The following is a 26513-nucleotide window of genomic DNA, read 5'->3' as shown; positions in this document are numbered from 1 at the left end:
TAATTCAAATTTTGAGCTGCAACATTTTATAAATAATTAGTAATATGCAATTAAATTAATCAACACTAATTATTTATTTTGCCCAAAAATAATGTTTGTCATCACTAATTAATTTAGTTAATTTCTTAACTCAACAATCTCCCCCTTGATGACAAACATATTTAAACAAAAATCAAAAGAGTTGAAATTTGGTAAAGTTGGAAAACTTCCCTTTGATTGATGTTTCTTGCTTTGGTGTTGCTCCCCCTTTTCTTTTTCAAGAGTAGCTCCCGCTTGATTTATGCTTTCCTTTTCGTTTCTGTTGTACATTGTACTTAAAGAGAACATAATAAAGAACTACACAATTATTTTGTCTAAGGGATATAGAACAAACAACATCACAGAATCAGCCCAACACATCATGAAAGCAAGTTCTAATACAGCAGCCAAACAAAGTCACAAACCAAAACAATACTAGTGGCTGCAGTAATACCAATAAACTTCATCATTCAAGGCAGTCAAAAACAACATTGCAGTCAAAAAGCAACATATCCTAACCATTACTCTCCCTTTTGTCATCAAGGGTGGAAAATTAACAAGATCAACAAAAACATGATTATAAATCCTGCAAGAAAAGGTTAGATCATAGTTCAAGGTTCTAACTAAGCTAACAAGAGTGCAGCAGTATTTAGAGTTATTACAGTAATCCAAGATAAAATAGTTGAAAAGTAGCAAAAGAAACAGAATTCATGAGACAAAAAGAGAGCAGCAGCAGCAGTTTTCATGAGACAATTTCTAGACATCAGAACCATTTTCCTCCGAATCAGCTTCCTCTTCAACATCAGTGGCAGGGTCTTCGTCCTTTTGAAGGTTATCAATGAAGGTCATGAACACAGCCACTCTATCCCTTGATTTCCTTAGGAAATTCTTATGCTTGCTAGCTAGCTTCCTTTGTTCCTTGCTCATGGCAATCATATGATTGGATTGGAAGACAAACTCCTGGACGACATCTTTGACAACATTCAGCAGAGCATATTGCTTCCCATTAGAGATGGAAGTACCCTCAGTGGAAGGAGCAGGAGATTCCTCAGGGACAAAGTCATCATCTTCATCATCTAGGACCACCCTTTCAGATCTAGTGGGTCCTTTTTGCTGTTTCACTGAACCACCCCCTTTTAGGTATGAATATCTTTTTTCATAATCCTCATTTGACAGGTCAACACCAAAATGTTCAAATATGCAAGTTAAAAATATGCCATAAGGTAGTGCTTTATCTTTCTCACTTCTAACAGAATCAAACATGTATCTAGCCATTAAATAGGCAAAAGAAATTTCTGTTTTAGTGATTAGGGCATACAAAACCAGTGTGTCTATGTAAGAGACCCTTTGATATGAACCACTTTGAGGAAGTAAGATGTGGTTGACAATTCGGTGCAACTGAGCACGTTCATATCCTAGGATTTTGTGAGTGGGTGTGATGCCATCAATTAAGGAAACATGTTCACAAATGTAAGCCAAAGCATCATGGTAAGAGATACCAACTCTTTCATCCCACTTTACAGACGTATAAGCACACGGCCCAACATCAGTGTACTTCAAAGAATCACTGATAGTTTCATTATTTAAAATAATGTCTCTGCCCTTAACATAAGAATGCACACTTCCTTCATGGTAAGTCATGTTTGCATAAAATTCTTTGACTAACAGTGGATACACAGGTTTTTTTATTTTGAAAAGGTGATTCCAGTCTAAAAATTCCAAATTTTCAACAAAAAGAAAACCTTTCTTTTTCAAAGTAGGTAAATCCGCAAGAAAAGAGGGACACAGAGTACGATACTGAATAACTCCCTCATAAAAATCGTGGTTCATGGCAGATTTGAAACGATGGGGGTTATAGTCTGAGTGAGATGTCATGAAATGCGATTTGTGAGCAAAAGGATCAATGTCTGGTTCTCTAACAGATTTGAGAGGGAGATGAGGGTTACCTCTTTGTGAGCGCAAAGGAACAGACCTTGACTTAGGTTTTGTTGTCTCAGGAACAGGTTCTTCAACAGCAGGACGCTTACCCTTGGATGAGCTAGGTTTCGAGGAGCTTGGTTTGGATGGCGTTGCCTTAGGTGGTGGCGTCGGTTTGGCAGGGGCAGGATACCTTGGTATGGTCTTGGTTCGCGCCATGGGAGCAGTGCGAGGAGGAGAGGTAGGAGGAGATGGTGAAGGTGTGAAGGTTCGGTCTTGGGAGCATGTGGAAGGCTTGGAGGGAAGCTTATACACCTTTTCATGAGGAGGCTTGTGTGCTATGGTTTTCTTCCTCATTTGGTGGTTTTTGTTTTAAGAAGAAAAAGAGTAATGAGGGTAGTGGTGAAAACGAAAGGTTTGAGAAGGAGTTATGGAGGGAAGAGAGGGAATGTTGGTAACCGTACCCAAAAATAGATTTCCAAAACTATGCAATTGCATCACCTTTTGAAATGACTTGAAAAGACATGACCTCATAAAAGAAAGATTTGATTTGATTAAAGAAATTAAAATTTTGTTTTAAATGTTGAAAACAAAAAAAAATCAAATCATACTGAAAATATTTTTGGATAAAAAAATTAAATAAAAATCCTTAAAAAATTTAAACATACAGCCCAACAAAAAATTCAACCAAACAAAAATTTGTAACATTCATATTTGGGCCCTGGAGTGATTGGTTTTAAGGAAACACATAGGACTACCCAGATCTGACTTGAGGTTGGCCCAGATCAATTTTTCACTTGCAACAAGCCCAGAACACGCTGATTAAGGGGAACGTTCATCTTCTGCCCAGAATTGTCTCATACATGTTTATGAGACAAAAAGCTCCAACAAATATATCAGCAATTTTCAAACAAAAAATCATAACTCAAAATTCCTAGATTGGTCCTAAGCATGCAGAATCTGTCCTCAGCTAATGGTTTTGTGAAAATATCTGCCAATTGCTCTTCCGATTTAACAAATTGAATGCTAATATTCCCCTTTTGGACATGCTCTCTTATTGAGTGAAGTTTCACTTCAATATGTTTAGTCCGAGAGTACAAAACTGGATTTTTAGAAATATTAATGGCACTCATATTATCACACATCAAGGGAATATTTTCAGCATTTAATTTGTAGTCGGCAAGCTGTGTTTTTAACCATAAAAGCTAAGAACAACATGAAGAAGCAGCTATATACTCAGCCTCAGCAGTGGATAAAGCCACTGTTGGCTGTTTCTTACTTGACCAAACATTTAAGGACTTCCCAAGGAAGCAACATAAGCCTGAAGTGCTCCTTCTATCAACTCTATCACCAGCAAAATCTGCATCACAATAACCAACTGCAGAAAAATCATCAATCTTAGGATACCAAAGACCAAAGTTGGATGCGCCATGAACATATCTAATGATCCTTTTAACTGCAGAAAGATGTGACTCTTTTGGTTTGGATTGGAACCTAGAACACAATCCAACACTTTGCACAATATCGGGTCTAGAGGAAGTTAAGTACATAAGAGAACCGATTATTCCTCTATACCTAGTCTCATCAATATCTTTCTCAGTTTCTCCCTTATCTAATTTTGAACTAGGATGCATGGGAGTTCCCATAGGTTTGGCATTTTCATACCAAATTTCTTAACTAATTCCTTGGCATACTTCTCTTGATGAATGAAAATACCTTTTTCAGTTTGTTTAATTTGCAGCCCAAGGAAAAAATTAAGTTCCCCCATCATACTCATGTCAAATTCACTTGTCATGAGTTTTCCAAATTCAGAACAAAGGGATTCATTGGCTGATCCAAAAATAATGTCATCAACATATATTTGAACTAGAATGAAGGAATCATTAGAATTCTTGATAAATAGAGTTGTGTCAGTGGTGCCTCTTTGAAAACCATTTTTCAAAAGAAAAGAGCTAAGTCTCTCATACCAAGCTCTAGGAGCTTGTCTTAAACCATAGAGAGCTTTAGATAATTTGAAAACATTATTAGAATGCTCTTTATTTTCAAAACCAGGAGGCTGCTCCACATACACTTCTCTGTCTATCACACCATTCAAAAATGCCCATTTCACATCCATTTGATATAATTTAAAACCACAAAATGCAGCATAAACTAAGAGAAGTCTTATGGCTTCCATTCGGGCAACAGGGGCAAAGGATTCATCAAAGTCTATTCCTTCTTCTTGGTCATATCCTTGTGCCACTAGCCTTACCTTGTTTCTTGCAATGCTACCATCTTCTCCCAACCTGTTCCAAAATATCCACTTGGTGCCGGTCACTTTCTTTCCACTTGACCTTGGAACCAAAGTCTACACTTTGATTCTTTTCAAACTCAAGAAGCTCATCCTCCATAAATTTAACCCAAGAGGGGTCACTAAGGGCTTCCTTGACGTTTTGAGGCTCTATTTGCGAAAGAAGGGCAATGTTTGATCCTTCATTTGCCTTTCTAGTGGAAGACCGTGTTTGCACTCCATGAGAAACATCCCCAATGACAAATTCCTCAGGATAATTCTTCAAGAATCTCTATTCACGAGGTCTGGTGGATTTGGAGGCAGATTCAGATACCAAGGAATTTTGAGTGCTGCTGGCTTCAGGATTTCCTTCAGATTCATGAGACAAAATGGAATTGTCTCTTTAATTTTCAGCAGTTGCAGTTTTTGGTTCAGTTTGACCAGAATTTCCTTTTTCATTATTTTGAGTGGTTTCATCTTCCTTTTGAGCTTGATTTCTTGCATCACAATCTTCCAAAATGCTTTGCACCAAATTAGTATCACAAATGTAACATGTATGGACTCCTCAATAATCCTAGCATCTTGATGATAAACCCTATATACTTTACTAGTTGTGGAATATCCTACAAACAAACACTCATACGCCTTTGGATCAAATTTTCCCAAATTATCCTTGTTATTTAAAACAAAACATTTGCATCCAAAGATGTGCAAGTAGTCTAAGTTTGGTGGGTGACCTTTCCAAAGTTCATAAGGGATTTTCTTCAAAAATTTTCTTATGATTATTCTATTCAAAATGTGGCAAGCCGTGTTAACCGCTTCAGCCCAAAGGAATTTTGGAACATTACTCTCACAAAGCATAGCTCTTGTCATCTCTTGTATGCTTCTATTTCTTCTTTCCACAACACCATTTTGTTGTGGTGTTCTTGGATAAGAGAAGTTGTGAGATATTCCAAATTTCTCACAAAAGGATTCAAATAAATTATTTTCAAATTCAGTTCTATGATCACTTCTTATAGAAGAGATTTTAAAATCCTTTTCATTTTGAATTTTTTTGCAAAAAGGTTCAAAGGCCGAAAAGGCTTCATTTTTGTGTGAAAGAAATAGAACCCACCCAAACCTAGTATAGTCATCCACAATTACTAAACCATAATGTTTACCACCTAGGCTTTAAGTTCTTGTTGGACCAAATAAATCAATGTGTAGCAACTCAAGTGGTCTTTTAGTAGAGATATTTTCCTTTAGTTTAAAAGAACTTTTTGTTTGTTTTCCCATTTGGCAAGCATCACAAGTGATGTCTTTGTCAAACTTTATCAAAGGAAGGCCTCTTACTAATTCTTTCTTTACAAGTTTGTTTATTTGAAACATACTTGCATGGCCCAATCTCTTGTGCCATAACCACTTTTCAGATTCTTTAGAGTGAAGACAAGCTACATTTTGATCGTTTAGTTCATCAAGAGTAAGTCCATACATATTATTAAAATGCTTGGCAACAAATATTACTTCATTTGTCTTTTCATTAACAATGCAGCATTCAAGTCTTTTGAAAATTACTAAATATCCTAAATCACACAGCTGACTTATACTCAAAAGATTGTGCTTCAAACCACATACCAACAGTACATCATCAATGAAAGTAGATTGCTCATTACCTACTTTTCCAACAGCAATGATTTTACCTTTACCATCATCTCCAAAGGTCACAAAACCTCCATCATACTTATTTAGTTTGATGAAGTAGGTTGACCTTCCAGTCATGTGCCTTGAACATCCACTATCCATGTACCACATGTCCTTTTTGTTCTTAGATGCTAGGCAAATCTGCATGAAGAGTTTCAAGTAGCCTTAGGTATCCAAATTAATTTGGATCCTTTGAAGTTAATCCATCTTGGTTGCCCAAGTGCATTGAAGTCACAAACAACATTATAGACTTTGTTTCCTACAACTCTCTTTTCAATGAAGCATTGTGCATATGAGTGACCAAATTTCTTGCAATTAACACAATGATTTTCTTATGTGTGTCGCTGAAATTGAGGTGAGTTATATTGTTTGAAATGATTAAATGGTTGAAATTTTCTGATTTTTGGAGGAGAAGTATTTCTTTTGAAAAACTGATTTTTGTTTAAGTTATTTCTCTTTGCAAAAGTATTTTCACCAGAATTTCTTTGAACATTTGGATTTTTCAAATATGAGGTTTTGTTGAAAAATGATGGTTTCTTGAAAATAGCCTCATTTTTCGAAATGTATCCCAAACCTGGCCTGTTTGAACTTGGTTTGGTTCTTGGTGAAGGTTCAGTTTCACTTGTGTACACTTCATCAAATTTTTCTTCAAAAGTTGAAACATATCCAATACCTGATTTGTTTGGCATGGATTTGGTATTTGATGAAGAAGCCACAAATTTTATAGAGGAAGTATTGGAAATTGCATCTTCCTTGGCTATGTAGCCTAAACCAGATTTTTCAAACAATGGTCTTTGACTTGCAAGTAATTTGTCCAAGTTACTGGAACCTTGAGCAAATTTTGCTAAGTCACCATTCAGTCTTTTAATCATATCATTTAATCTTTTATTTTCAGTAATTAACTCATGAGAAGGATCCACAATGTGCTTTCCTTTTAATTTTTCAAGTTCAGATTTTAAAAATCTGTTTTCTTCAATGATGTCCAAAGCACATTCAGTTTCCTTCACTTTTTCTTTTAAAAAAATCATTTTCAGCTCTTAACACATCTCTTTCAGATCTGCATTCATTGTACTTGTCAAGCAGTTTTGAGGTGTTTAAAGTAAGATCATCAATAATAGCATGTAAATCCTCAATAGTCAAATCATAGTAATTTACCTCATCAAGATTGTTGTTTCCAGCCATAAAGCAGTCTTTGTCATCTCCTTCAGATTCTTCTTCTTCATTTGAGTCGTTCTCAAGATCCTCCCAAGCTACCATGAGTACTCTCTTTCTTTCCTTCTTTCCTTTATCCTCCTTTTTAAGCTTTGGACAGTTTAGTTTGAAGTGTCCAGCCTCCTTGCAGTGATGGCACGTCACTTTGCTCAAGTCGATCTTGTGCTCCTTTAAACTTGAACCCTTGTATTTGCCCTTGTTCTTCATCATCCTTCTAAATCTCCTAGCAAAAAACAAAAGCTCATCATCTGAAATACCATCACTAGACTCACTCTCTTTTGGTTCTATTTGTGACTTGAGGGCTATTCCCTTTTTTATTCTTTGAGTCTATGTTTTTGTGTGTGGCTTCATAGGCAAGGAGTTTTCCTCTCAGCTCATCATAGGTTATGGGACTTATGTTGTTGCTCTCGGTTAGGACAGTGGCAGTGTTTTTCCATTCTTTTGTGAGGCTTCTAAGGAGTTTTCTCACCAAGGTTTGTTCTGCATAGTTTGTACCCATAGCATCAAGGTTGTTGATTATGATTGAAAATCTCTCAAACGCTTCATCAATGCTTTCTCTATCCTTCATGCTAAACATCTCGTACTCTTTTCGCAGCATATCAATTCTCGTTTTTTTGACTTGTTTAGTGCCTTCATGTGTAACCTGGAGTTTTTTCCAGATTTCTTTGGCTGTCTTGCATCTAGACACCTTCCGGTACTCTTCAAAGCTGATAGCACAGTGAAGAAGGTTGATTGCTTTAGCATTCAGCTCTATCTTCTTCTTATCATCTTCATTCCATTCAGCTTCTTCTTTTGGAGTCACCACTCCATCAGCACTTGTTTTTGTTGGGATCTTGGGACCGCTCACAACGATCTTCCATATGTTGTAGTCAATGGATTGGATAAAAATCCTTATCCTTTCTTTCCAGTAGGAATAGTTCTTCCCGTTAAAGAAAGGTGGCCGGTTGTTTGACTGGCCTTCAGTGAGGGTGTAGGCAACTGTGGTTGTGCCCAGGTTGTTCGCCATTGGATCTTTGCTCCAAGCGGTTAAGCTTGATTCTTGAGACCTTAGCTTCTGATACCAATTGAAGGTTGTGGTAGGCTTAGAGAAGGGGGGTTAAATCTATGCCGTTCTTTTTAGTTGCTGTTATGACCCTTTTAAAACAAACTTTCAATTCTGATTCTGTTTGAATTCAGCAGCGGAAATTTATGAGACAATTTATTTTTGTCTCATAAAAATCAGAAAACAGAACAGTGCAGAGAAGAGAAAAGCTAACACCAGCATATATCCTGGTTCGGTTGCCTTGTGCTATGCAACCTACGTCCAGTCTCCTCCACAACAATGGAGAAATTTCCACTATAGTTAACAGTATTACATACACCAATTCCACAAGATTGACACAATCCTTTCTCACTCAAGTTCTAACCTAACTTGACATTGGCTATGCTAATTCCTAACTATTCACTCTTAGTGCTAACCCAACTAAGAAAGGGATACCTTACATGTACAAGATACAAGACACAGACATACCTAAAGAAATCTGAAATAAACTCTAGGCTTTTCTCTCAAGTGTATCACTCAGCCTTTTTCCACTCATGGCTTTTACTTGAGCTTTCTCACAATGCCTTTTCTCACAAGAAATTACAGAAAGATAAATATAGAAAAGTACATCACAATCTGTAAAACATGAAAGAGATTGACTTCATCAACAGCCTCTTCGCTATGTGCAAAATCAAATTTGCAAACCTCAGCTTGAGTTCTGCAGTATTGGCTGAATGCTTCTTTGAAAGAAAGCATTATCCAAGTAGAGGAACTTCTTTACAGAACACTACTCACACAACTCTGGTTTTCTCTCCTTACTTCTGAATGAGCAGAAAGTCATCTTTTATCTCCTTGCATGTTGCTGGGTTCTTCTTCCAAGGTTAACACCTTGAGCCTTGAGTTTCACCAACCCACAGATTCACTTTTTCTCAATAAACCTTAGAGTAGAAACTTTGCTTCTGACTTCTTCATCTTGACCGAAAGCCATAAAGCAGCAACCACAAGAGTCTTCCAATGGTCAACTTGATCTGAGCCCTTGAAAACCAACTTGGTCCCCAAGACATGTTTGAGACTGTGGATTCACAGCAGAGAGGAACAGAAATCCTCTTTTTCATATAGCTCAAAATGGAGATACAGAGAGTTAAAGATGAAGAGAAGAAAGTGTGTTGCATGTAAGAGGAAATGGGTTACCTTTAACCTAAGTTGGATTTGGTTTGATCTTGTTGATTTGACCTCAGCCTTTCTTGCCTAACCTTCTCTTTCTTTCCTCTTCTTTCATAACTAGCTTAGGAACTAAGCACTTTTTCTTACTTCTGTGATTTGACTGAGACAGAGAAGTGTACGTTGCTTTTGGTTGAAGCACATGGAAAGAGTTTAAACCAAGTGAAGTACCAGGGCTTGGATCGGATCACTTCCTTTTTTTTTGTCCGTTTTGTTTTTTTTTCAGCCTTGTTTCCTTATGGGCTTCGTTTTTGTCATTAACCCATTAGCCTTGTTTTATTTTTCATTCCTTAGGGCTGTAATTCAAATTTTGAGCTGCAACATTTTATAAATAATTAGTAATATGCAATTAAATTAATCAACACTAATTATTTATTTTGCCCAAAAATAATGTTTGTCATAACTAATTAATTTAGTTAATTTCTTAACTCAACACAAGGACAGTAGAAGAGTACAACATCAACTACAAGAGGTTGCAAGAGCGAGGCAAGGCATATACCTGATGGTGTGACAACATCGGAGTTACAAAGTGGGTATTGGCATTTGACGTCAATGGGGCCACATGACGACAAACCTTGTCGAGTGCATAATTTCAGTGATCAAGGGTGCTCGAAATCTTCCTATGTTGGGCTTGTCCGAGCAACATATTATCAGTTGAATGAGCTATTTACACAAAAGAGTTTATGGTTCAAACATTGGATACTGAGAAATTGTTGTTGCTGAGGTGGTTGCTGAAGAACTCCCTTGGACAATCTTAGCCATACTAAGAACAAATTTAAGTACCAATCGCGATAATCAATAGGAAGTCTAAAGTTCCAAATTGAAAGGGGATGTTGTTCTCGCAACCGAGTGTTGTGATAGTTTTTCCAATCCACCATCCATCCTGCATGTACTACCCTCCAGTCATAAAGTTGTATTATGCGAAGAGTGATGCAATGGTCTTCCACTCGAATGACTTTTGCAGATAGTTATCAGAATCGAATCGGTAATTGACCTGGTCATACGATTAGGTCACTGGTTCAACCGTTGAGTCACTAATTTATCCAGTTAATCCGGTTATAATTAAATAAAAATATAAAATTATAAAATAAAATTAAACTTAAAAATTAAATACATGTTTTTAAAAATATATTAATAACAATCAAATATCAATTCTTAGATATAATTTATGGTAACAAAAGGGATAATAAATTAGTCACTAGTACAAAATACTTTCTCAATTTAAATGAACGAGAGAAAACAAAAGATAGTACCATCAATATCAATATATTAATATATTTGTATATTATTTGTGGTTACTTGTTTGGTATTCATGTCAATCCATGCTTAAAAGGATAAAAAAAAGAATTCATTCATGTTATGTTTTATTTCATTTAGTATTAGTAGCCTACTCATAGTGTATTTTAGTGTAAAGATATCAAATAGAATTATTAATTTAGTTTAAAGAGATAAAAAAATTAAATTTGTTATTACTCAAAAAATTTTTACTATATATTAAATAATGTGTTCATTAGTTTTTATTTTATTGTAAAAATTATCTAAATCATAATACTAATAGTATATCATAAGGTTATTATTATTAATGTATTAACCAAATTTTAATATTTATTATTTATATATATTTGAAAATTATATTTGAGAATTATTTATTTAGTTTCATAATAAAAGATATTTTTAAATTTGAATAATTTATTTATTAGTTTGTACTTATTATACCGTATATTCAATAATTTATTGAAAAAAGAATATTAATATAATGAATAAAATTTTTTTAAAAAAATATTATTTAAAGAATAAGGACAAATAAACTTCTAACCAATTTGAATTTAGAGACAATTAAGCCCCTGTCCATTTATGAACCTGACACATCAGCATTTTCCGTTTAGAGTTGACGGAAAAACACCCACAGGGACCACGTTGTGTCACGAAAGTAGAGGGCAGGGAGTTTTTATTTTAAGGAGTTGCGTTATCATTCTGAGAAATAGACAGCAACCGAGTTGGTAGTTCACTCTAACAAAAAAGAAAAAGTTAAACATTTCTATTTAATAGCACTAATAAAAACTACCATAAAAAATGAGCAAAAACAATCCTGACATTTCTTGAAAAATTCATTACACTTAAATTACAAATAGAAATTAAAACAAACGACAAAAAAAAAAAAAAAATACTAGGTGAATAAGTTATTTTTGTAACCAACTCTAACTAAGTATCTTTATGTGTTTTTTCATCTCTGTTATTCACGCATTCAACTTCAATTCCAGCATCTCCTCCACCTTCTTTCAACTTGGTCAGACTTGGTTGTCAAAAACACTTGTACACTTAGTATCACCAACAGAACAAATGCTATAAAAACTTGTGCAAAGGGCAAGCTTAACAAAATGCTAAGTTACAAACTGAGATCATGTAAAGGCTCAATTTTGTATTGTGAATCATTATTTTTCTTGCACATATTACATTGGAGATTTCACAATTGCTTTGAGTTTCTACCAGCGCGGAGCAAATACTGATACCAAATATGGATCGGTGCGATATGGAAGACCACTTCGAGCTCCAAGAGCTTTACAGTTGGCCGCAGCCTACGGTTGACATTAAACAACGAGGTAGTAAGGATCAAACTTTTTGACATTATGTTCATAGAGACTCTGATAATATATCATGATAAATTATTCATCCTGAACGCTCAAGTTACTAGGCAGATCAGAAAAACAGAAACACGTCAATAATTATATATCTAACCTCAAATTCACTATGTGACATTATATAAACTGGTAATTGGTATGGGCTTCATTGTCTTCCAATTTTCATACAAACTGTTAAATGAATCCATTTTAGTCCTTGAAAGTTGAAACACTTTTCTTCTCAAAAGATTTGATCTTTTCAAAGTCTATTAAGTATTAACCAACACATGAATATTGTGCATCTGTGTGAAATCCTGTTTTATTCTTCCTAACACTGATTATAAATCCATATTATGCCATCTTCAATTAAATGATTGCTTACCACATAAGAAGCAAATGGCAACATTGCCCTTGGATCAAAGTTGGCACATATAGCTGCAAATACATATAAAATAAAAGGCTTTGTAAATTTTGCAGTTGTATACTTGTATCATCAAACAATGAAGGTACCAATCAGCAAAACAAAATACTATCCAAGACTAGAAGCAACAACAACAAAAAGTCTCGCCCCGCTAAATGGAGTTGGCTACATGGATCAAATGATGCTAGTGTGATCTATTATGAATCATGTCTAAACTTGGCCTGTTAACACTAGAAGTAAAGGACAACAAAATTTAAGTCTATGTAGAATTGATGAATTATCCTCATATGGTTTATCTGAATGTGAAAATCACACAATTCAAGCTTGTAAATGCAAAAAGGTAATGGGAAGAGTTTCCGCATACCATATAAAATAGCTCCAACAAATGCGTCCCCGGCACCAGTTGTATCAATAATCTCTGATTCTGGAATCTTTTCAGCAGTCCCAATAGATAACCTTCCACACACGGATCCTATTCCTTCTGCAGTAAATCTTGTTATGGACTGGAAGGATTAACCGGAAAAAAAGATCAATACAAGTAGTATTTGCCAAGATTTAAAATAACTAGTAATAGCTCAACTAAATCAATAACTACTTCTAAAAGGTGGCAAACTTTCCTAATACATCACATCTCAAATTTCAGTTGGATAAAAAGTTTCTAGTTTCGCTCAGTTATACCGAGGCTATGATTGTAGGCATGGTGCTATCATCCTTCGACTTTGATAGTGACTCCAAGTCGCTATCGATATCAATTTCTTCTAATAGGGGACTCTCTGCGAAAAGAACTTTGCAACTTACTTTCTATAAAGAAATCAAATTCACAAAAGATGGTTATTCAACCAGATGCTATAGTTTTTCTCCCTATTCTAGCATATGAATCCAATTTCACAAGATCAAAACAAGAGGGTAGAAAAAGTATGTTCACCATCCGCAAGTTGCTCAAGCATTATGCAGCCATTCTTTCCTAAAGTCACGATTACAAATTTGAGTCTTGGAAGCCTTAACATGATCGAAACAAGTGCTCTTGGAATAGTCGATGCTCTCGTCCAAGCCTGACAAGATGTCAGTGTAAGAAGTTATGACTCAGTTAAGAAAATCATTTATCACAATGAATCAGATAAACATTCAATTTCAATCAGATAAATTCATATCTTCACATTTCCATGTTGTGTTTGTCAATACTTTTCTATGTCATTCTTTGGCTACAATAGAAAGCTAAATATCAGTTAAATAAATTTCATGATCCTCTCATGAAATCTTGGAGTCTAAGAATAATCCAACCTAATAGAAAATTTCACAAGCATTTTTCTGAGAAATTCTACTTCATGACAACAGTGTTACTTGCCTGTGGAAATTTTTCCGAGCATATAACATAATCTGTCAGTGGTAGGAGTTCGTCCAATCCTTCCCTTGGCCTTTCAACATCAACTAAGATAGGTATTTTTCGATTAAATGCCTACAAGAACAAAATATAATTAAATCAGTTTAAGATTCATTGAACAGTATGTGAAAAGTTTATGAATCCACTAAAAGTTCATATATAGTTTTCTTTTTTTCTTAATTGATTCGAACAGAAACGTAGCCTCGACTTTTCACTGCTAATTCTCCTACCGTCAATGATCGGCATTGTTGGAGTTAGTAACCTCTTCAGAAGAAGAGTACATTGTAACAATTACAATCATGAAAATTTGAAAAGATAAATTTTTTTATGAAAGAACTAACTTATTTAACTTACCTCGTGAGCAATGAGAAGAGCAGTTTCTGGCATTCTTACATCAAAATAAGCCAATTTCGCTCCATCCAATGCAGATAACAAACGAGGTCGTGGAAGATCTTCCGGTATCATTTTAGGATATCCTTCAGTGAATATGCAAGTGCGTGTTTTCCTAAATTTTAAAACATCATGATTATGGTTAATGGCAATCTATCTAACAAGAAAACTTAAGATGGAGATATATCATAAACACCAAGGAATTTGTAGCATTTTCGTTAACACTTTAATTCAAGTTTCATCTCTAACATAGATTATTTTCATTGGATATAAATATCATCATCATGCATTCTTTTGTTTCTTTGAAACACATTTATTCAATTGAAATATTGGGTAGACCATTTAAGCAATGGCACATACGTTTGGTTGTCAATAATGATGTAGCTAAATGGTGTAGTCCCCTCCTTGGAGATCTGGAAACAAATGGAAATAGATTTTGGTGAAAGATTAATTACCAAAACAATCAAGATTGAACTGGTTGAACTTGCTGCTTTAATTTGCTTGCCTTAGTCAAAGCAATTGGCGAGAGAAGTAAAATAGTAGTACAAAATTTTCTCATGAATCGATTCATGGTTATAAAACTACTGATATGGAAAAAGTTCCAAGTTTACCTACCAATTGTACTTGCAGCGGGATATTCTATTCTATCACACTGCTATTAGACCGGCTATACTTTATGGTACAGAATATTGGGCAGCCAAAGAGAAGCACGAACATAAGTTAAGTGTGACAAAGAGAAAGATGTTAAGATGAATAAGTGGTCATACGCGATTGGATAGAATAAGAAACGAAGATATAAGAGAGAGAATTGGAGTAGCATTTATTATGGAAAAGATGGTAGAATCGCATCTCTAGTGGTTTGGACATGTGAGAAGAAGATCGACAGAGCACCAGTCAGGAGGGTAGATGAGATGGAAGACGGAGAAGGGGTGAAAGACAGAGGAAGACCTAAGAAGACCATCTATGAGGTGGTCAAACGAGATCTACATGTAAACGGTCTCTTTGTAGACATGATACATGATAGAACTCAATGGTGTCGTTTGATCCATGTAGATGACCCCACTTAGTGGGACAAGGCTTTGTTGTTATTGTTGTATAAACACAAATATTAAACAATTTTAGGATAAGTCTTAAATTATAAATGCTATATATATTATCCTATCTAAAGGGGAGCCTTGGAGAATGGTTGATGTGATTATTTGATTAGATGGCCTACATTATACTCTTTGGAAGCAATCCTTCCTCAAACCCTGCCCGGCTGCCCATATATATTATCCTATCTTTTTGTTTCCTTTTTTCGATAAAAATGTACAAGAAACTGCAAACATACTCAACTCGAGCTATTCATTCAGATCTAGAAAACAAAGGAAAGTTTGATATATATACATACCACCATGAAAGAGGTGTCAATCCCTTCAGCTTCTAGCTCCTCTACCAAGGCCCTGCCTTGAGGATCATTTGCAATCTAGTAATTATTTCAGAAAAACAAAAATCAATAGAAATTATCTACACCATTAAGTTGAGTAGAATATCATTGAAACTATTAGATATATAACTATTTATGTGCCTCTAACCAGCAGCTTAAGCTTTTAAGGAAGTTGGTTTATGAAAAAGTATCAAGGCTTCTACTATAACTAAGGCTTATAGTTGGATCATTCATTGTTATCCCATTCTTTTAAATAAATATAAAATTTAAGCACAAGATAAAAATAGAGAAAAAGAAAAGAAAATAGGAACCTTAGAAATTATCCTTGGCTTTAAGCCAAGACGAGCAGCACAAGTCAAAGCATTTCCAGTATTTCCACCACCTTGGACCTAACAAATCGAGCAGGAAAGATTGCAAACAAACAGCGATCAGACTCCCTATCCCAAGTAGAATATAAATATCCTAAATCATAAACCATATGCATCTTCATCTATTCATTCCTCGCTTTTCATATGGATTTTAAACACTATAATTAAAAACAAGTGCTAAATATATAGTTTAGAAGCTTGCAAATATTTTTCCAAATGGAGATTCCTGTCGACAAAGTATTATTGTATTATAAATGCCAATAAGGACAAGAAAAACAAACAGAAAAGAAAAGCAGATATAGTGCAAAATAACTTCATAGTATATATTGTCCATCAAGATCCCATGAGGCTTTGCTTGGGTGGCAAAAAGAAGGTGAACAATATATACACACACACAAAATCATGTAGTCAACTGTATAGAATATATTTTAAAATATAAAATACACATTAAAAATGAATTAAACAACATATATATCTATATACAAATACATTGTAACTGATTTTGTGTGCACGTAGCATTTATATATATATATAGTCCATCAAGAAAAGTTTATTGTTATTTGCTAAATTATGATGAATAGTCACCTGCTGTGATAATTGTCCACTATGATTTGCCATATTTGACAAATTTTTTTAGGTTTGTAATTACTGTATAATCCTATGTATTTATTTTAGGGATTAATTCCTACGCTTACCTGCTTGCAATTTGATTAGCTGTTGCTCTAAAGTTTTTTACATTGTGTATATAATGGATTTATTTCATGTAACAACCACTCTTTGTTTTTGTGCTAACTACGCTTGTATTTTATTAACTTTTTTACTTGTATTTCATGAAGTATTTGCTGTTAAAAAAAAGAAGTAAGTTACTAAAATACTGAAAATTCTAATAAACTACTTTTAAAATTTCAAAATGCCATAACTTCAGCTGCCAAAAGTCTACCTTAATGGAAATAATTTATAATTAAAAACCATTTAGAAAAAAAAATAGATCCTTTTGTTTTTGGTATCTAAATATATCCTTTTGTTAACAATAAATGTGTCACCTCGCAAAAAATTAAAATGCAGGTGTGAAAACGAAAGAACTTTCTCCACCACTTTATAAAAAACTGGTCCTTTTTTTTTGTATATAATACTAGTAACTAGTAATAATAACGAGGATGAAAATAATTAAATAAAATAATGATGAAAAGAAATTAAAAAAATAAAAATAAAACTAACCGTACCTAACAAACAAGTAAGCCTACAAATCACCCATTATAAAACTTAAACCTATAATTAATAATTTGCAACCAAACTTTTTCTAACATATTTTGAACAAAAAAATCTAAAATAAGGAAACCTTAAATTAAAATTACTATTTCAAGTTTAAAATAGTTTATAGTATATAATATATATTTTACAAAACAAAAAAATGACAGGTCCAAGACAACAAAAATAAAAGTAAAGCTTTATCGAATCATGCTGCAAATGACTCCCACTTAAAACCATTTCAGGAAAGTAAGAAAAGAAAATCACCGGAGTTTAACAACATGATTACCCCATCCAACTATTATTTACGACCCGAGACTTATTTAATTAGTGTCTTGCTTTGGACACTTGATAAGGGGTGGATCGTGGATTTATTATATAAATTAGAAAATTTCAATATAAAATGTAAATTTAATACAAATTAATTTCATCTACTTCTCTCTGTATTTAAAAATAAAAAAATAAATATTTAATTATATGATAGTACACCAATAATAGTGATAACTCCATGCAGTAAAAACAAACTTGATTCTTAAACATTTGTTAAGAATGCAATTTATTATTTATAAAAAACAATTTTTAATATAATTAATATCATTGAGAATTCCAATATCTTATCTTTGGTATAAATAACTTTTTCTTTTATATTTTAGAACATCGATTATGCTACGTATATATCAAAATCAGCTACCAAAGTCAACTATGAGTATAAAATACATATTAGAACACAAATACATATTAAAAATAAATTAAACTACTCATATATTTATATACAAATATATTGGTGGTTGATTTTAGTGACTGATTTTGGTGTATAAATAGCTTTAGAACATAGATTGTTACTTAAATATTATGTATTAAGTCAAGAATATTCCGCTTCTTACTATATGATTAGATTTTAACCATATATTTACTACGTTTTTATATGAATAATTTAAATTTATAAAGATAATTTCTTATTCTAATTGATAAGATTTTTATAATATAGTATTTGTGATAATAAAAATTTAAATAATATCACATATTAAAACTTAAATATATAACTTGGCATATAAATATATAAAAAAAATTATCGTAGAATGAGTATTGCATCCTTCACTTTTTTCAAAACGCATTAATATTTGTAAAAAAAAAAAAAAAAAAAAAAAAAAAAAAAAAAAAAAAACCTGAAAATACTTAAAAAAATGTACCGCCGCTAAATTAGTTGTTAACTTATTATGTATTAATTCAGTCCCTATGTATTTTGTTGCTACTTTTTTGTGTAGCATTGAAAAAACATTTACCTAAAACAACCGATAAAAAATGCTCCTAATATTAAGGAAGTGAGTAATTTAGAAGTCTAATAAGACATGAACAAGTAAACATATAAAAGAATAATTTTTTTTCTTTTATATATATAATATTTGTAATTGGAGAGAAAACTAAATTTTAAGGGGAAAAAGAGGTTGAAAGGAAAAATGGTAGTGAAAAAGAAGAAATATCGATAGGTACCTTGAGGTCAGTGGTTCTGTTCTTGGAGTCTGGTTTAGGAAAAGTTGGCACTGTTGCTAGTAAATCCACTCCAACTCCACCGAACCCAACCTGCCACAATTTCAATTCAGTAATGATTGCTTGCGGATATTAGAATTAGAATTAGAATTAGAAATAGAGAAGAGTGCACTGACAATGACGCGATTCTGAGGAATTGGAAGAGCGTAATCAGAAGACATTCTTCTTCTTTCTAGGGTTCCTCTTTCCCCTTCAATCAAATTAAGATCACTGTCTGTGTTTGTGTGTTGGTGGTGCTGACTGGAAGGAAGAAGATGCTGCACATGGAGACAAAATAAAGATGACTTGTTTAATTATTCTTTATTCACTTTTCATTTTCAATCTTATATCAGCTTCGCCATAATGCTTCTTCGTGTTGGTTGACTTGCGCAAAATATGGTCTTTCCCTTTTTTCTTATTTAATTTACGAGTTACGACCTTTGGATTTTGGTAATTTTTTTTAATTAGTTTATTCAAGTTAATTTTTTAAAAAATATTGTTTTAAAAATTATAATATCTATATTTGATAAAAATGATTTAATAAATATAAATAACAACAAATATATTTGATTGAAATAATTTTTAAAATTTTTTTACATTCGAATATTAAATTTCACTATAGACTAATTTTCTTCTTAAAACATTTTTTAATGTTCTTTCAAAACGCAAAATTGGGACAATTACGCGTGAAGGGAAAGACTGAATAACAGAATAAGTTAAGACCATAGTTTCACTCTAATTGGTGCGCCACTCACGCTGTAAGGTTGAAGTTTGTACAACGTGTAGTCATGTATTACGTAGCGGAGGGGAATTGGGGATGAAAGTGGTTCAGACTGCTCGACCGGAGCTCATACGTCGACTCGTTTTAAGTTCGGTTTATTTTATTAAACAAATAAGATTTGGAATTTTTGTAAAGCATACCAGTTAAATAAAATAGGCCATAAATATAAAAAAAAGCTTATAAAACTTGTTAGGTCAATTGTCAAAATAAATATTTTTTAAATAAATTATTTTTAATTTAAATTTTTAACTATTTATTTATATTAAAACAAAACAAAACAAAAGAATCAATAGTTAAGACTAATTAAGATTGTAATTTTTTTATTCAAAAAAAAAATTTATATATTATAAATATGATTATAATTTGTGACTAACCATTAATTTATAATGAATTATCTTTTAAAAATTATGAAGTATAAATTTTAGAATATATTTTATGTTAATTTAAAATTTTTAAATTTATTATTTTAAGTTATAATTTATGAAACAGACTTTTTAAATAAATTTGTAGACTTATCGAGTTTTAAACAAGTTGGACTCGAGCCTGAGAAAAGGCTTAAGAGAAATAACAGGTCAAAGTTTAGACTATCTATTTTTAACACACGTCAGACTCATTAAAACTAATTCCACTTTTAGACTATCATTAATACTCGGCTCAACTCATTCCACTTTTACTCCTAATTATGGGTCTTATATGAATGGATGTTCAAACATGTAATATGACAAGAAGTATATTTTGTCGGCTTTTAATTTATCGTTTTAATTTGTTATTTTTTGGGTTGACTTTAGATTCTATTTCGATTAAGTACGATTTGATCCAAAATCGTTTTTATAATTAAAATATATATTTTAAAATAAAATTAATAAAAAATATTATATATTTATATTTCAATTAGTTTTATATTATATGTTATTATTTTTCATAAAATAATTTATTTTGATATAAATGTGATATAATATTTATTAAATTTAATTTTTAAAATATATTTTTTTTAAATTTGCGGTATAAAATTTACCAAATTTTATACGTTATTTTAGGTTAAATTATTTTGTTGATGGTTGGTTCTTATAGTTTTATTAAATTTTTAGTTAGGTCTTTATATTTTTTTTTCAATTGAATCCTTATACCATATTAGATTTTATAACTAAGTTTCTACCGTGACAAAAATATTAGAATTAACAGAATATTTTATTAAACAAAACGGAATATTCAATCAAGTGTTAGATATATTCGTTTTGTTTAATGGAATATTCCATTAATTCTAATATTTTTGTCACGATAAAAATTTAATTATAAAATCTAATATAGTATAGAGATCCAATGAAAAATATATAAAGACCTGTTACGGCCTGGCCCAGTCTGCGCATTACCCAAGCCGGTTCTATGCACGGGATGACCTGACCCGAGGGGCCGGCCTATCAGGTTTTTCACGTTCGGATCACGACCCAGACACCTGTTCCTCTGTAACCAGCCACATGATAACTGGGAAGGGAAGCTTCCAGGAAGGAGACCTCTCCTGTGGGGCCCGCCCTACTGACAGGGTATAATATGGGGAGGGCCCTATCCCTCCCCCACGGTACGTCACTACCCTCTTTATTCTCTCACCACCATCTGCATCATTCCTGACTTGAGCGTCGGAGTGTCATTGCAGGTGGCGCCCCCACCCCTCTTCACTTCGCAGCAGCTCGGGAGGTTGTTAAGTCTCCGTCCTCTTCCTCTGGACCCAGACCAAGGCTGGTTCCTACCATTTCACCTTCAGAGCTCCACTGACCCGTTCGTTACCCGAAGTACTGAACATTGGTGCCGTCTGTGGGGACCGGCCTAAATGGACTTTCTGTTGGGCCCCATGGAGGCAGACGACGGAGGCAAGCAGCACAAGGAGGAAATGGTCCCTCGAAGTGGTAGGGTAGCCTCCGTGGCTTCCTCCAACGAAAGCACGAGATCCCCCCCCCCCCGTGGCAACCTGAGCTCTCCTCGCGTTCCCAGGAAAGGCGACCCTTCGGAGGAATGGGGAATGACAACGCTAGAATAATGCAAGAGCTACGTCACAGGGTGCAGAATCTGGAGCAAGAACTGACGAGCAGGGAGCGTTACCAACCAGCTCCGAGGCAGGATCGTTCCCGATTTCCTCAAAAGAGAGGTAGAAGCCCTCGAAGAAGTCGCTCCAGATGCACCCCGAACCCCCGATTAGAGTCAGATATCCAAGGGGAAAGCAGGAAAGTGCCAAGAAGATGGCGAGATCCCATAATTTACACCCATCCTCCGACAAGAAATACCGTGGAGGAAAACTGAGAAGACAGCAGAGAAAGACCAAGGAAAAGGCGAGAACCCGTAATCATGGGGCAACCCCTTTCCACTATTCGATCCTCGAGGTCCGGCTACCGAAGCACTTCGATAAGCCAACGGACATGAGGTATGATGGGACCCAAGACCCCCAAGAACATCTAACGGCCTTCGAGGCCAGGATGAATTTGGAAGGAGTGGGTGATGAAGTCAGGTGCCGAGCGTTCCCCGTGACCTTAGCAGGGTCGGCAATCCGTTGGTTCAACGCTCTCCCCCAAGGTTCAGTGACAACCTTTGCGGACATAACCCGCGCCTTCCTAGTCCAGTTTACCATGCGTATCGCTAAAGCTAAACACCCGATCAACTTGCTAGGGGTGACGTAGAGGAGTGGGGAACTGACCAGGAAGTACCTGGACAGGTTCAATGATGAATGCTTGGAGATTGACAGCCTAACCGACTCAATGCCCAGTTTATGCTTGACGAACGGGTTGCTGAACGAGGATTTTAGGAAGCACCTCGTCACCAAGCCCGTGTGGACGATGCAAGAGATCCAAAATGTGGCTAGGGAGTATATCAACGACGAAGAGGTTAGCCAAGTCGTGGCAGCAAACAAGCGGCAACCCGCCTATAACCCTGGTCGTCATCCCGGTAATGGGAAAAGGGCTAAGGAGCACTCCAAGGACGGAAGGCCAGCTAAAGCTTTTAAGTCGCTCCCCCGGGGTAGGGAGGTTTACAAACTACACTCCCTTGACAGCCCCGATCGTCGAGGTCTACCAGCAAATAGTCGACAAGGGCATCCTATCGAAGCCTCGACAACTCAAGTATAGAACTGGAGGGAACAAAAACCTCTATTGCGACTACCACAAGGGCTTCGGCCATAAGACCCAAGATTGTTTCGATTTGAAGGATGCTCTGGAGCAGGCGATTCGGGAAGGTAAGCTGGCAGAGTTCTCTCACCTCATAAGAGAACCCAGGAGGCGGGATTGTGACCGATCTGGCGATGACAAGAGCCGCGCTGTGAAGCCAAGGCAAGACCCCGAGGAGGACAACGAGCGTGGCCTCACCATTGTGAACGTTGTAGTCAGAAGAGACGTTGCTCCGAGGTCGAAGTTGGCATGCAGGAAGGATGCCAAAGTCTTGGCTATGTCGTTGTCCAGTCCCATGCCCTCCTCCAGGAGAGTCCCGTCAGTATCATTTAGACCAAATGACCAGTGGTTTGATGACTTGCCGAAAAGCCCTCCTATGGTAATTACATCAAGGGTGGGAACTGGTCTGGTCAGGCGAATCCTCGTAGACACCAGAGCCGACTCGAACATCATGTTCCGTAACGTCTTTAATGCTCTGGGCCTCTGAGACACCGACCTGAGAACCCGCCAACATGGCGTGGTCGGTTTAGGTGATAACTTCATTAAGCCTGATGGAATAGTTTCCCTCCCAGTCTCCATATGAGGGGGTAAAGGAAAGAGATCGGTCATGGCGGAGTTCGTTGTTTTAAGGGACTCCACGGCCTATAAGCTCATCTTGGGAAGAAAAACCATCAATGAGTTCGGAGCAGTGATTTGTACCAAGCTGCTGGTAATGAAGTTTGTTGCTGATGATGGGTCGGTTGGATCCATCAGGGGAGATTTGGAAATGGCGATTGCTTGCGACAACGCCAGTCTTTCCCTGAGGAAAAAGTCCAAAGAAGCACCCAGGGTCTTCCTAGCCGACCTGGATGCAAGGGTCGAAGACAGAGCCAGACCAGAACCCGAAGGAGACCTTGAGAAGTTCAGGGTCGACGACTCGGAAGAAAAGTTCACCTTCGTGAACGGGAACCTCCCTCATGACTTGAAAGAACCGTTGGTGGAAATGATTCGAGCAAACGACGATCTCTTCGCCTGGACACCGGCCGACATGCCGGGAATTGATCTTCGATTCATGTCACACCACCTGGCCGTCAGGGCAGAAACTAAGCAGGTGGCACAGAGGAGGAGGAAAATGTCCTAGAAAAGAGCTGACGAGGTGGCGAGGCAAATGGCTAGTCTGCTAGAAGTGGGGTTCATCCGAGAACTGGACTACTCGACCTGGCTGTCGAACGTAGTCCTGTTTAAGAAAGCCAATGGAAAGTGGAGAATGTGCGTGGACTATTCCGATCTCATAAGGCATACCCCAAAGATTCCTTCCCCCTTCCTAACATTGATGCTCTTGTAGACGCGACTGCGGGATATCAGTTTCTGAGTTTCATGGATGCATATTCTGGCTACAACCAGATTCTGATGCACCGGCTAGACGAGGAGAAGATGGCATTTATAATGCCAGGGGGTACGTACTGCTATAAGGTGATGCCTTTCGGACTGAAAAATATAGGAGCAACATATCAGAGGCTGATGAACAAGGTATTTAGCAGTCTCATTGGCAGGACAGTGGAAGTATATGTAGACGACATCTTGGTAAAGACCACCCAGGCTGAGGACCTCATCAGGGATCTGGAGACCGTGTTCGCATCTCTTCGGCGGCACAACATGAGGCTTAATCCTCTTAAGTATGCCTTCGCTATGGAAGCCGGGAAGTTCCTGGGTTTTATGATAACCCAAAGAGTAGTGGAAGCCAACCCGGAGAAATGTGACGCAATCCTGCAAATGAACAGCCCGAGGTGCGTCAAGGACGTACAAAGGTTAGCGGGAAGACTTACTGCCTGATGAGCGGATAATTTATACGCTTTTTGGCATCGTTTTTACTTAGTTTTTAGTATGATTTGATTAGTTTTTAGTATATTTTTATTAGTTTTTAAATAAAAATCACATTTCTAGATTTTACTATGAGTTTGTGTATTTTTCTGTAATTTCAGATATTTTCTGGCTGAAATTGAGGGACCTGAGCAAAAATCTGATTCAGAGGCTGAAAAAGGACTGCAGATGCTGTTGGATTCTGACCTCCCTGCACTCAAAGTGGATTTTTTGGAGCTATAGAAGTCCAAATGGTGCGCTCTCAACTGCGTTGGAAAGTAGACATCCAGGGCTTTCCAGAAATATATAATAGTCCATACTTTGCCCGAGTTTAGACGACGCAAACTGGCATTCAACTCCAGTTCTCTGCCCTATTCTGGCGTTAAACGCCAGAAACAGGTTACAAGTTGGAGTTAAACGCCCAAAACAGGTTACAACCTGGCGTTTAACTCCAGAAACAGCCTAGGCATATGTAAAGTTCAAGTCTCAGCCCTAGCACACACCAAGTAGGCCCCGGTAGTAGATTTCTGCACTATCTATCATAGTTTATTCATTTTCTGTAAACCTAGGTTACTAGTTTAGTATTTAAACAACTTTTAGAGATTTATTTTTGTACCTCACAACATTTTCACGTTTTACATTGTATCTCTATGGCATGAGTCTCTAAACCCCATGATTGGGGGTGAGGAGCTCTGCTGTGTCTCGATGAATTAATGCAATTATTTCTGTTTTCTATTCAAACACGCTTGTCTCTGTTCTAAGACATTCACTCGCACTTAACCATGATAAATGTGATGATCTGTGACACTCATCACCATTTTCAACACATGAACGCGTGCCTGATAATCACTTCCGTTCTACCTTAGATTGAGTGTGTATCTCTTTGATTCTTGGTTCACATGTTTGATTGCTTCTCCTGACAACAGAGCATTCGAATCCGTGAGATCAAAGTCTTCGTGGTGTAGGCTAGAATTATTGGTGGCCATTCCTGAGATCCGGAAAGTCTAAACCTTGTCTGTGGTATTCCGAGTAGGATCTGGCATGGGATGACTGTGACGAGCTTCAAACTCACGAGTGCTGGGCGTAGTGACAGACGAAAAAGGATCAATGGATCCTATTCCAACATGAGTGAGAACTGACAGATGATTAGCCGTGCGGTGACAGCGCATTTGGACCATTTTCACTGAGAGGACGGATGGTAGCCATTGACAACGGTGATCCACCAACATACAGCTTGCCATGGAAGGAGTCTTGCGTGCGTGAAGAAGAAGACAGTGGGAAAGCGGAGATTCAGAAGACAGAGTATCTCCAAAACCTCAATCTGTTCTCCATTACTGCATAACAAGTAACCTTTATTTCATGTTATTTAGTTTTCATAAACAAAAGTAATTTTTATCATTAATCTCCTGATTAAGATTTACAAGATAACCATAGATTGCTTCAAGCCAACAATCTCCGTGGGATCGACCCTTACTCACGTAAGGTATTACTTGGACGACCCAGTGCACTTGCTGGTTAGTGGTACGAGTTGTGAAAAGTGTGATTTACAATTCGTGCACCAAGTTTTTGGCGCCGTTGCCGGGAATTGTTCGAGTTTGAACAACTGACGGTTCATCTTGTTGCTTAGATTAGGAAAATTTTGTCTTTTGGGTCAGAGTCTTTTATTTTTGTTTCAAAGGTTTTCCAAAAATTTATTATTTTTCTTTATTAATCTTTAGATTTTTTCTGTTTGAGTTTAGTTTCATATTTTAAGTTTGGTGTCAATTGTATGTTTTTATTTTCCTTTAAATTTTCGAATTTGTGTTCATTGTTCTTTCTTGATCTTCAAGTTGTTCTTGCTATTTTTCTTGTTTGATCTTTAGTTTTTCCTGTCCTGTGTCTTTTCTCATTTTTCTTGTGCGTTTTCAACTTATCAGTTTTCAAAAAAAAAAATTTATACATTAAATACCTTTATTAAAACACTTTAAATTTATAGCTCAATTGGCTGGAGCAGTGTGCTTATGTTCTTGGTAATTGAGAATCTTTCT

At 35.8% G+C, this 26513-nt stretch overlaps 2 protein-coding genes across 3 annotated transcripts; both read right to left on the bottom strand.

The window, feature by feature from the left end:
• Positions 1-774: 774 nt before the first annotated feature.
• Positions 775-2292, bottom strand: LOC148573346 (uncharacterized). The gene has a single exon (XM_088505739.1). It carries the CDS (start codon positions 2290-2292, stop codon positions 775-777), a length of 1518 nt encoding a protein of 505 aa, XP_088361865.1.
• Positions 2293-11412: 9120 nt separating this feature from the next.
• On the bottom strand, positions 11413-19138 carry LOC107625124 (uncharacterized). 2 transcript variants are annotated; one of them, XM_088505253.1, is made up of 12 exons: positions 18855-19138; positions 18682-18771; positions 15886-15963; positions 15539-15613; positions 14509-14561; positions 14113-14263; positions 13723-13833; positions 13303-13429; positions 13056-13150; positions 12742-12880; positions 12339-12391; positions 11413-11914 (listed from the first exon to the last, which is right to left on the bottom strand). In XM_088505253.1, exons 1-12 carry the CDS (start codon positions 18897-18899, stop codon positions 11822-11824), a joined length of 1110 nt encoding a protein of 369 aa, XP_088361379.1. In that variant the 5' UTR covers positions 18900-19138; the 3' UTR covers positions 11413-11821. The 2 variants fall into 2 exon arrangements, with proteins under 2 accessions (XP_088361379.1, XP_088361380.1); XM_088505254.1 differs by having other exon boundaries at positions 11413-12148; positions 18855-19044.
• Positions 19139-26513: the final 7375 nt, after the last annotated feature.

This window comes from Arachis ipaensis, chromosome B2 (assembly GCF_059453495.1).
Source record: "Arachis ipaensis isolate K30076 ecotype BB chromosome B2, ASM5945349v1, whole genome shotgun sequence".
NCBI classification, from domain to species: Eukaryota; Viridiplantae; Streptophyta; class Magnoliopsida; order Fabales; family Fabaceae; genus Arachis; species Arachis ipaensis.
The sequence above is the reverse complement of the archived record's forward strand: the minus strand, read 5'-3'. Positions and strand labels throughout refer to the sequence as shown.

Excerpts from the sequence above, each read along its gene's own strand:
- LOC148573346 (XM_088505739.1), bottom strand. The coding sequence starts at position 2,292 with ATGAGGAAGAAAACCATAGCACACAAGCCTCCTCATGAAAAGGTGTAT.
- LOC107625124 (XM_088505253.1), bottom strand. The coding sequence starts at position 18,899 with ATGTCTTCTGATTACGCTCTTCCAATTCCTCAGAATCGCGTCATT. Across the intron at positions 13,430-13,722 it reads GCTCGGAAAAATTTCCACAG|GCTTGGACGAGAGCATCGAC; the intron begins GCAAGTAACACT and ends ACATCTTGTCAG. Across the intron at positions 12,881-13,055 it reads TGCCTACAATCATAGCCTCG|TCCATAACAAGATTTACTGC; the intron begins GTATAACTGAGC and ends TAATCCTTCCAG.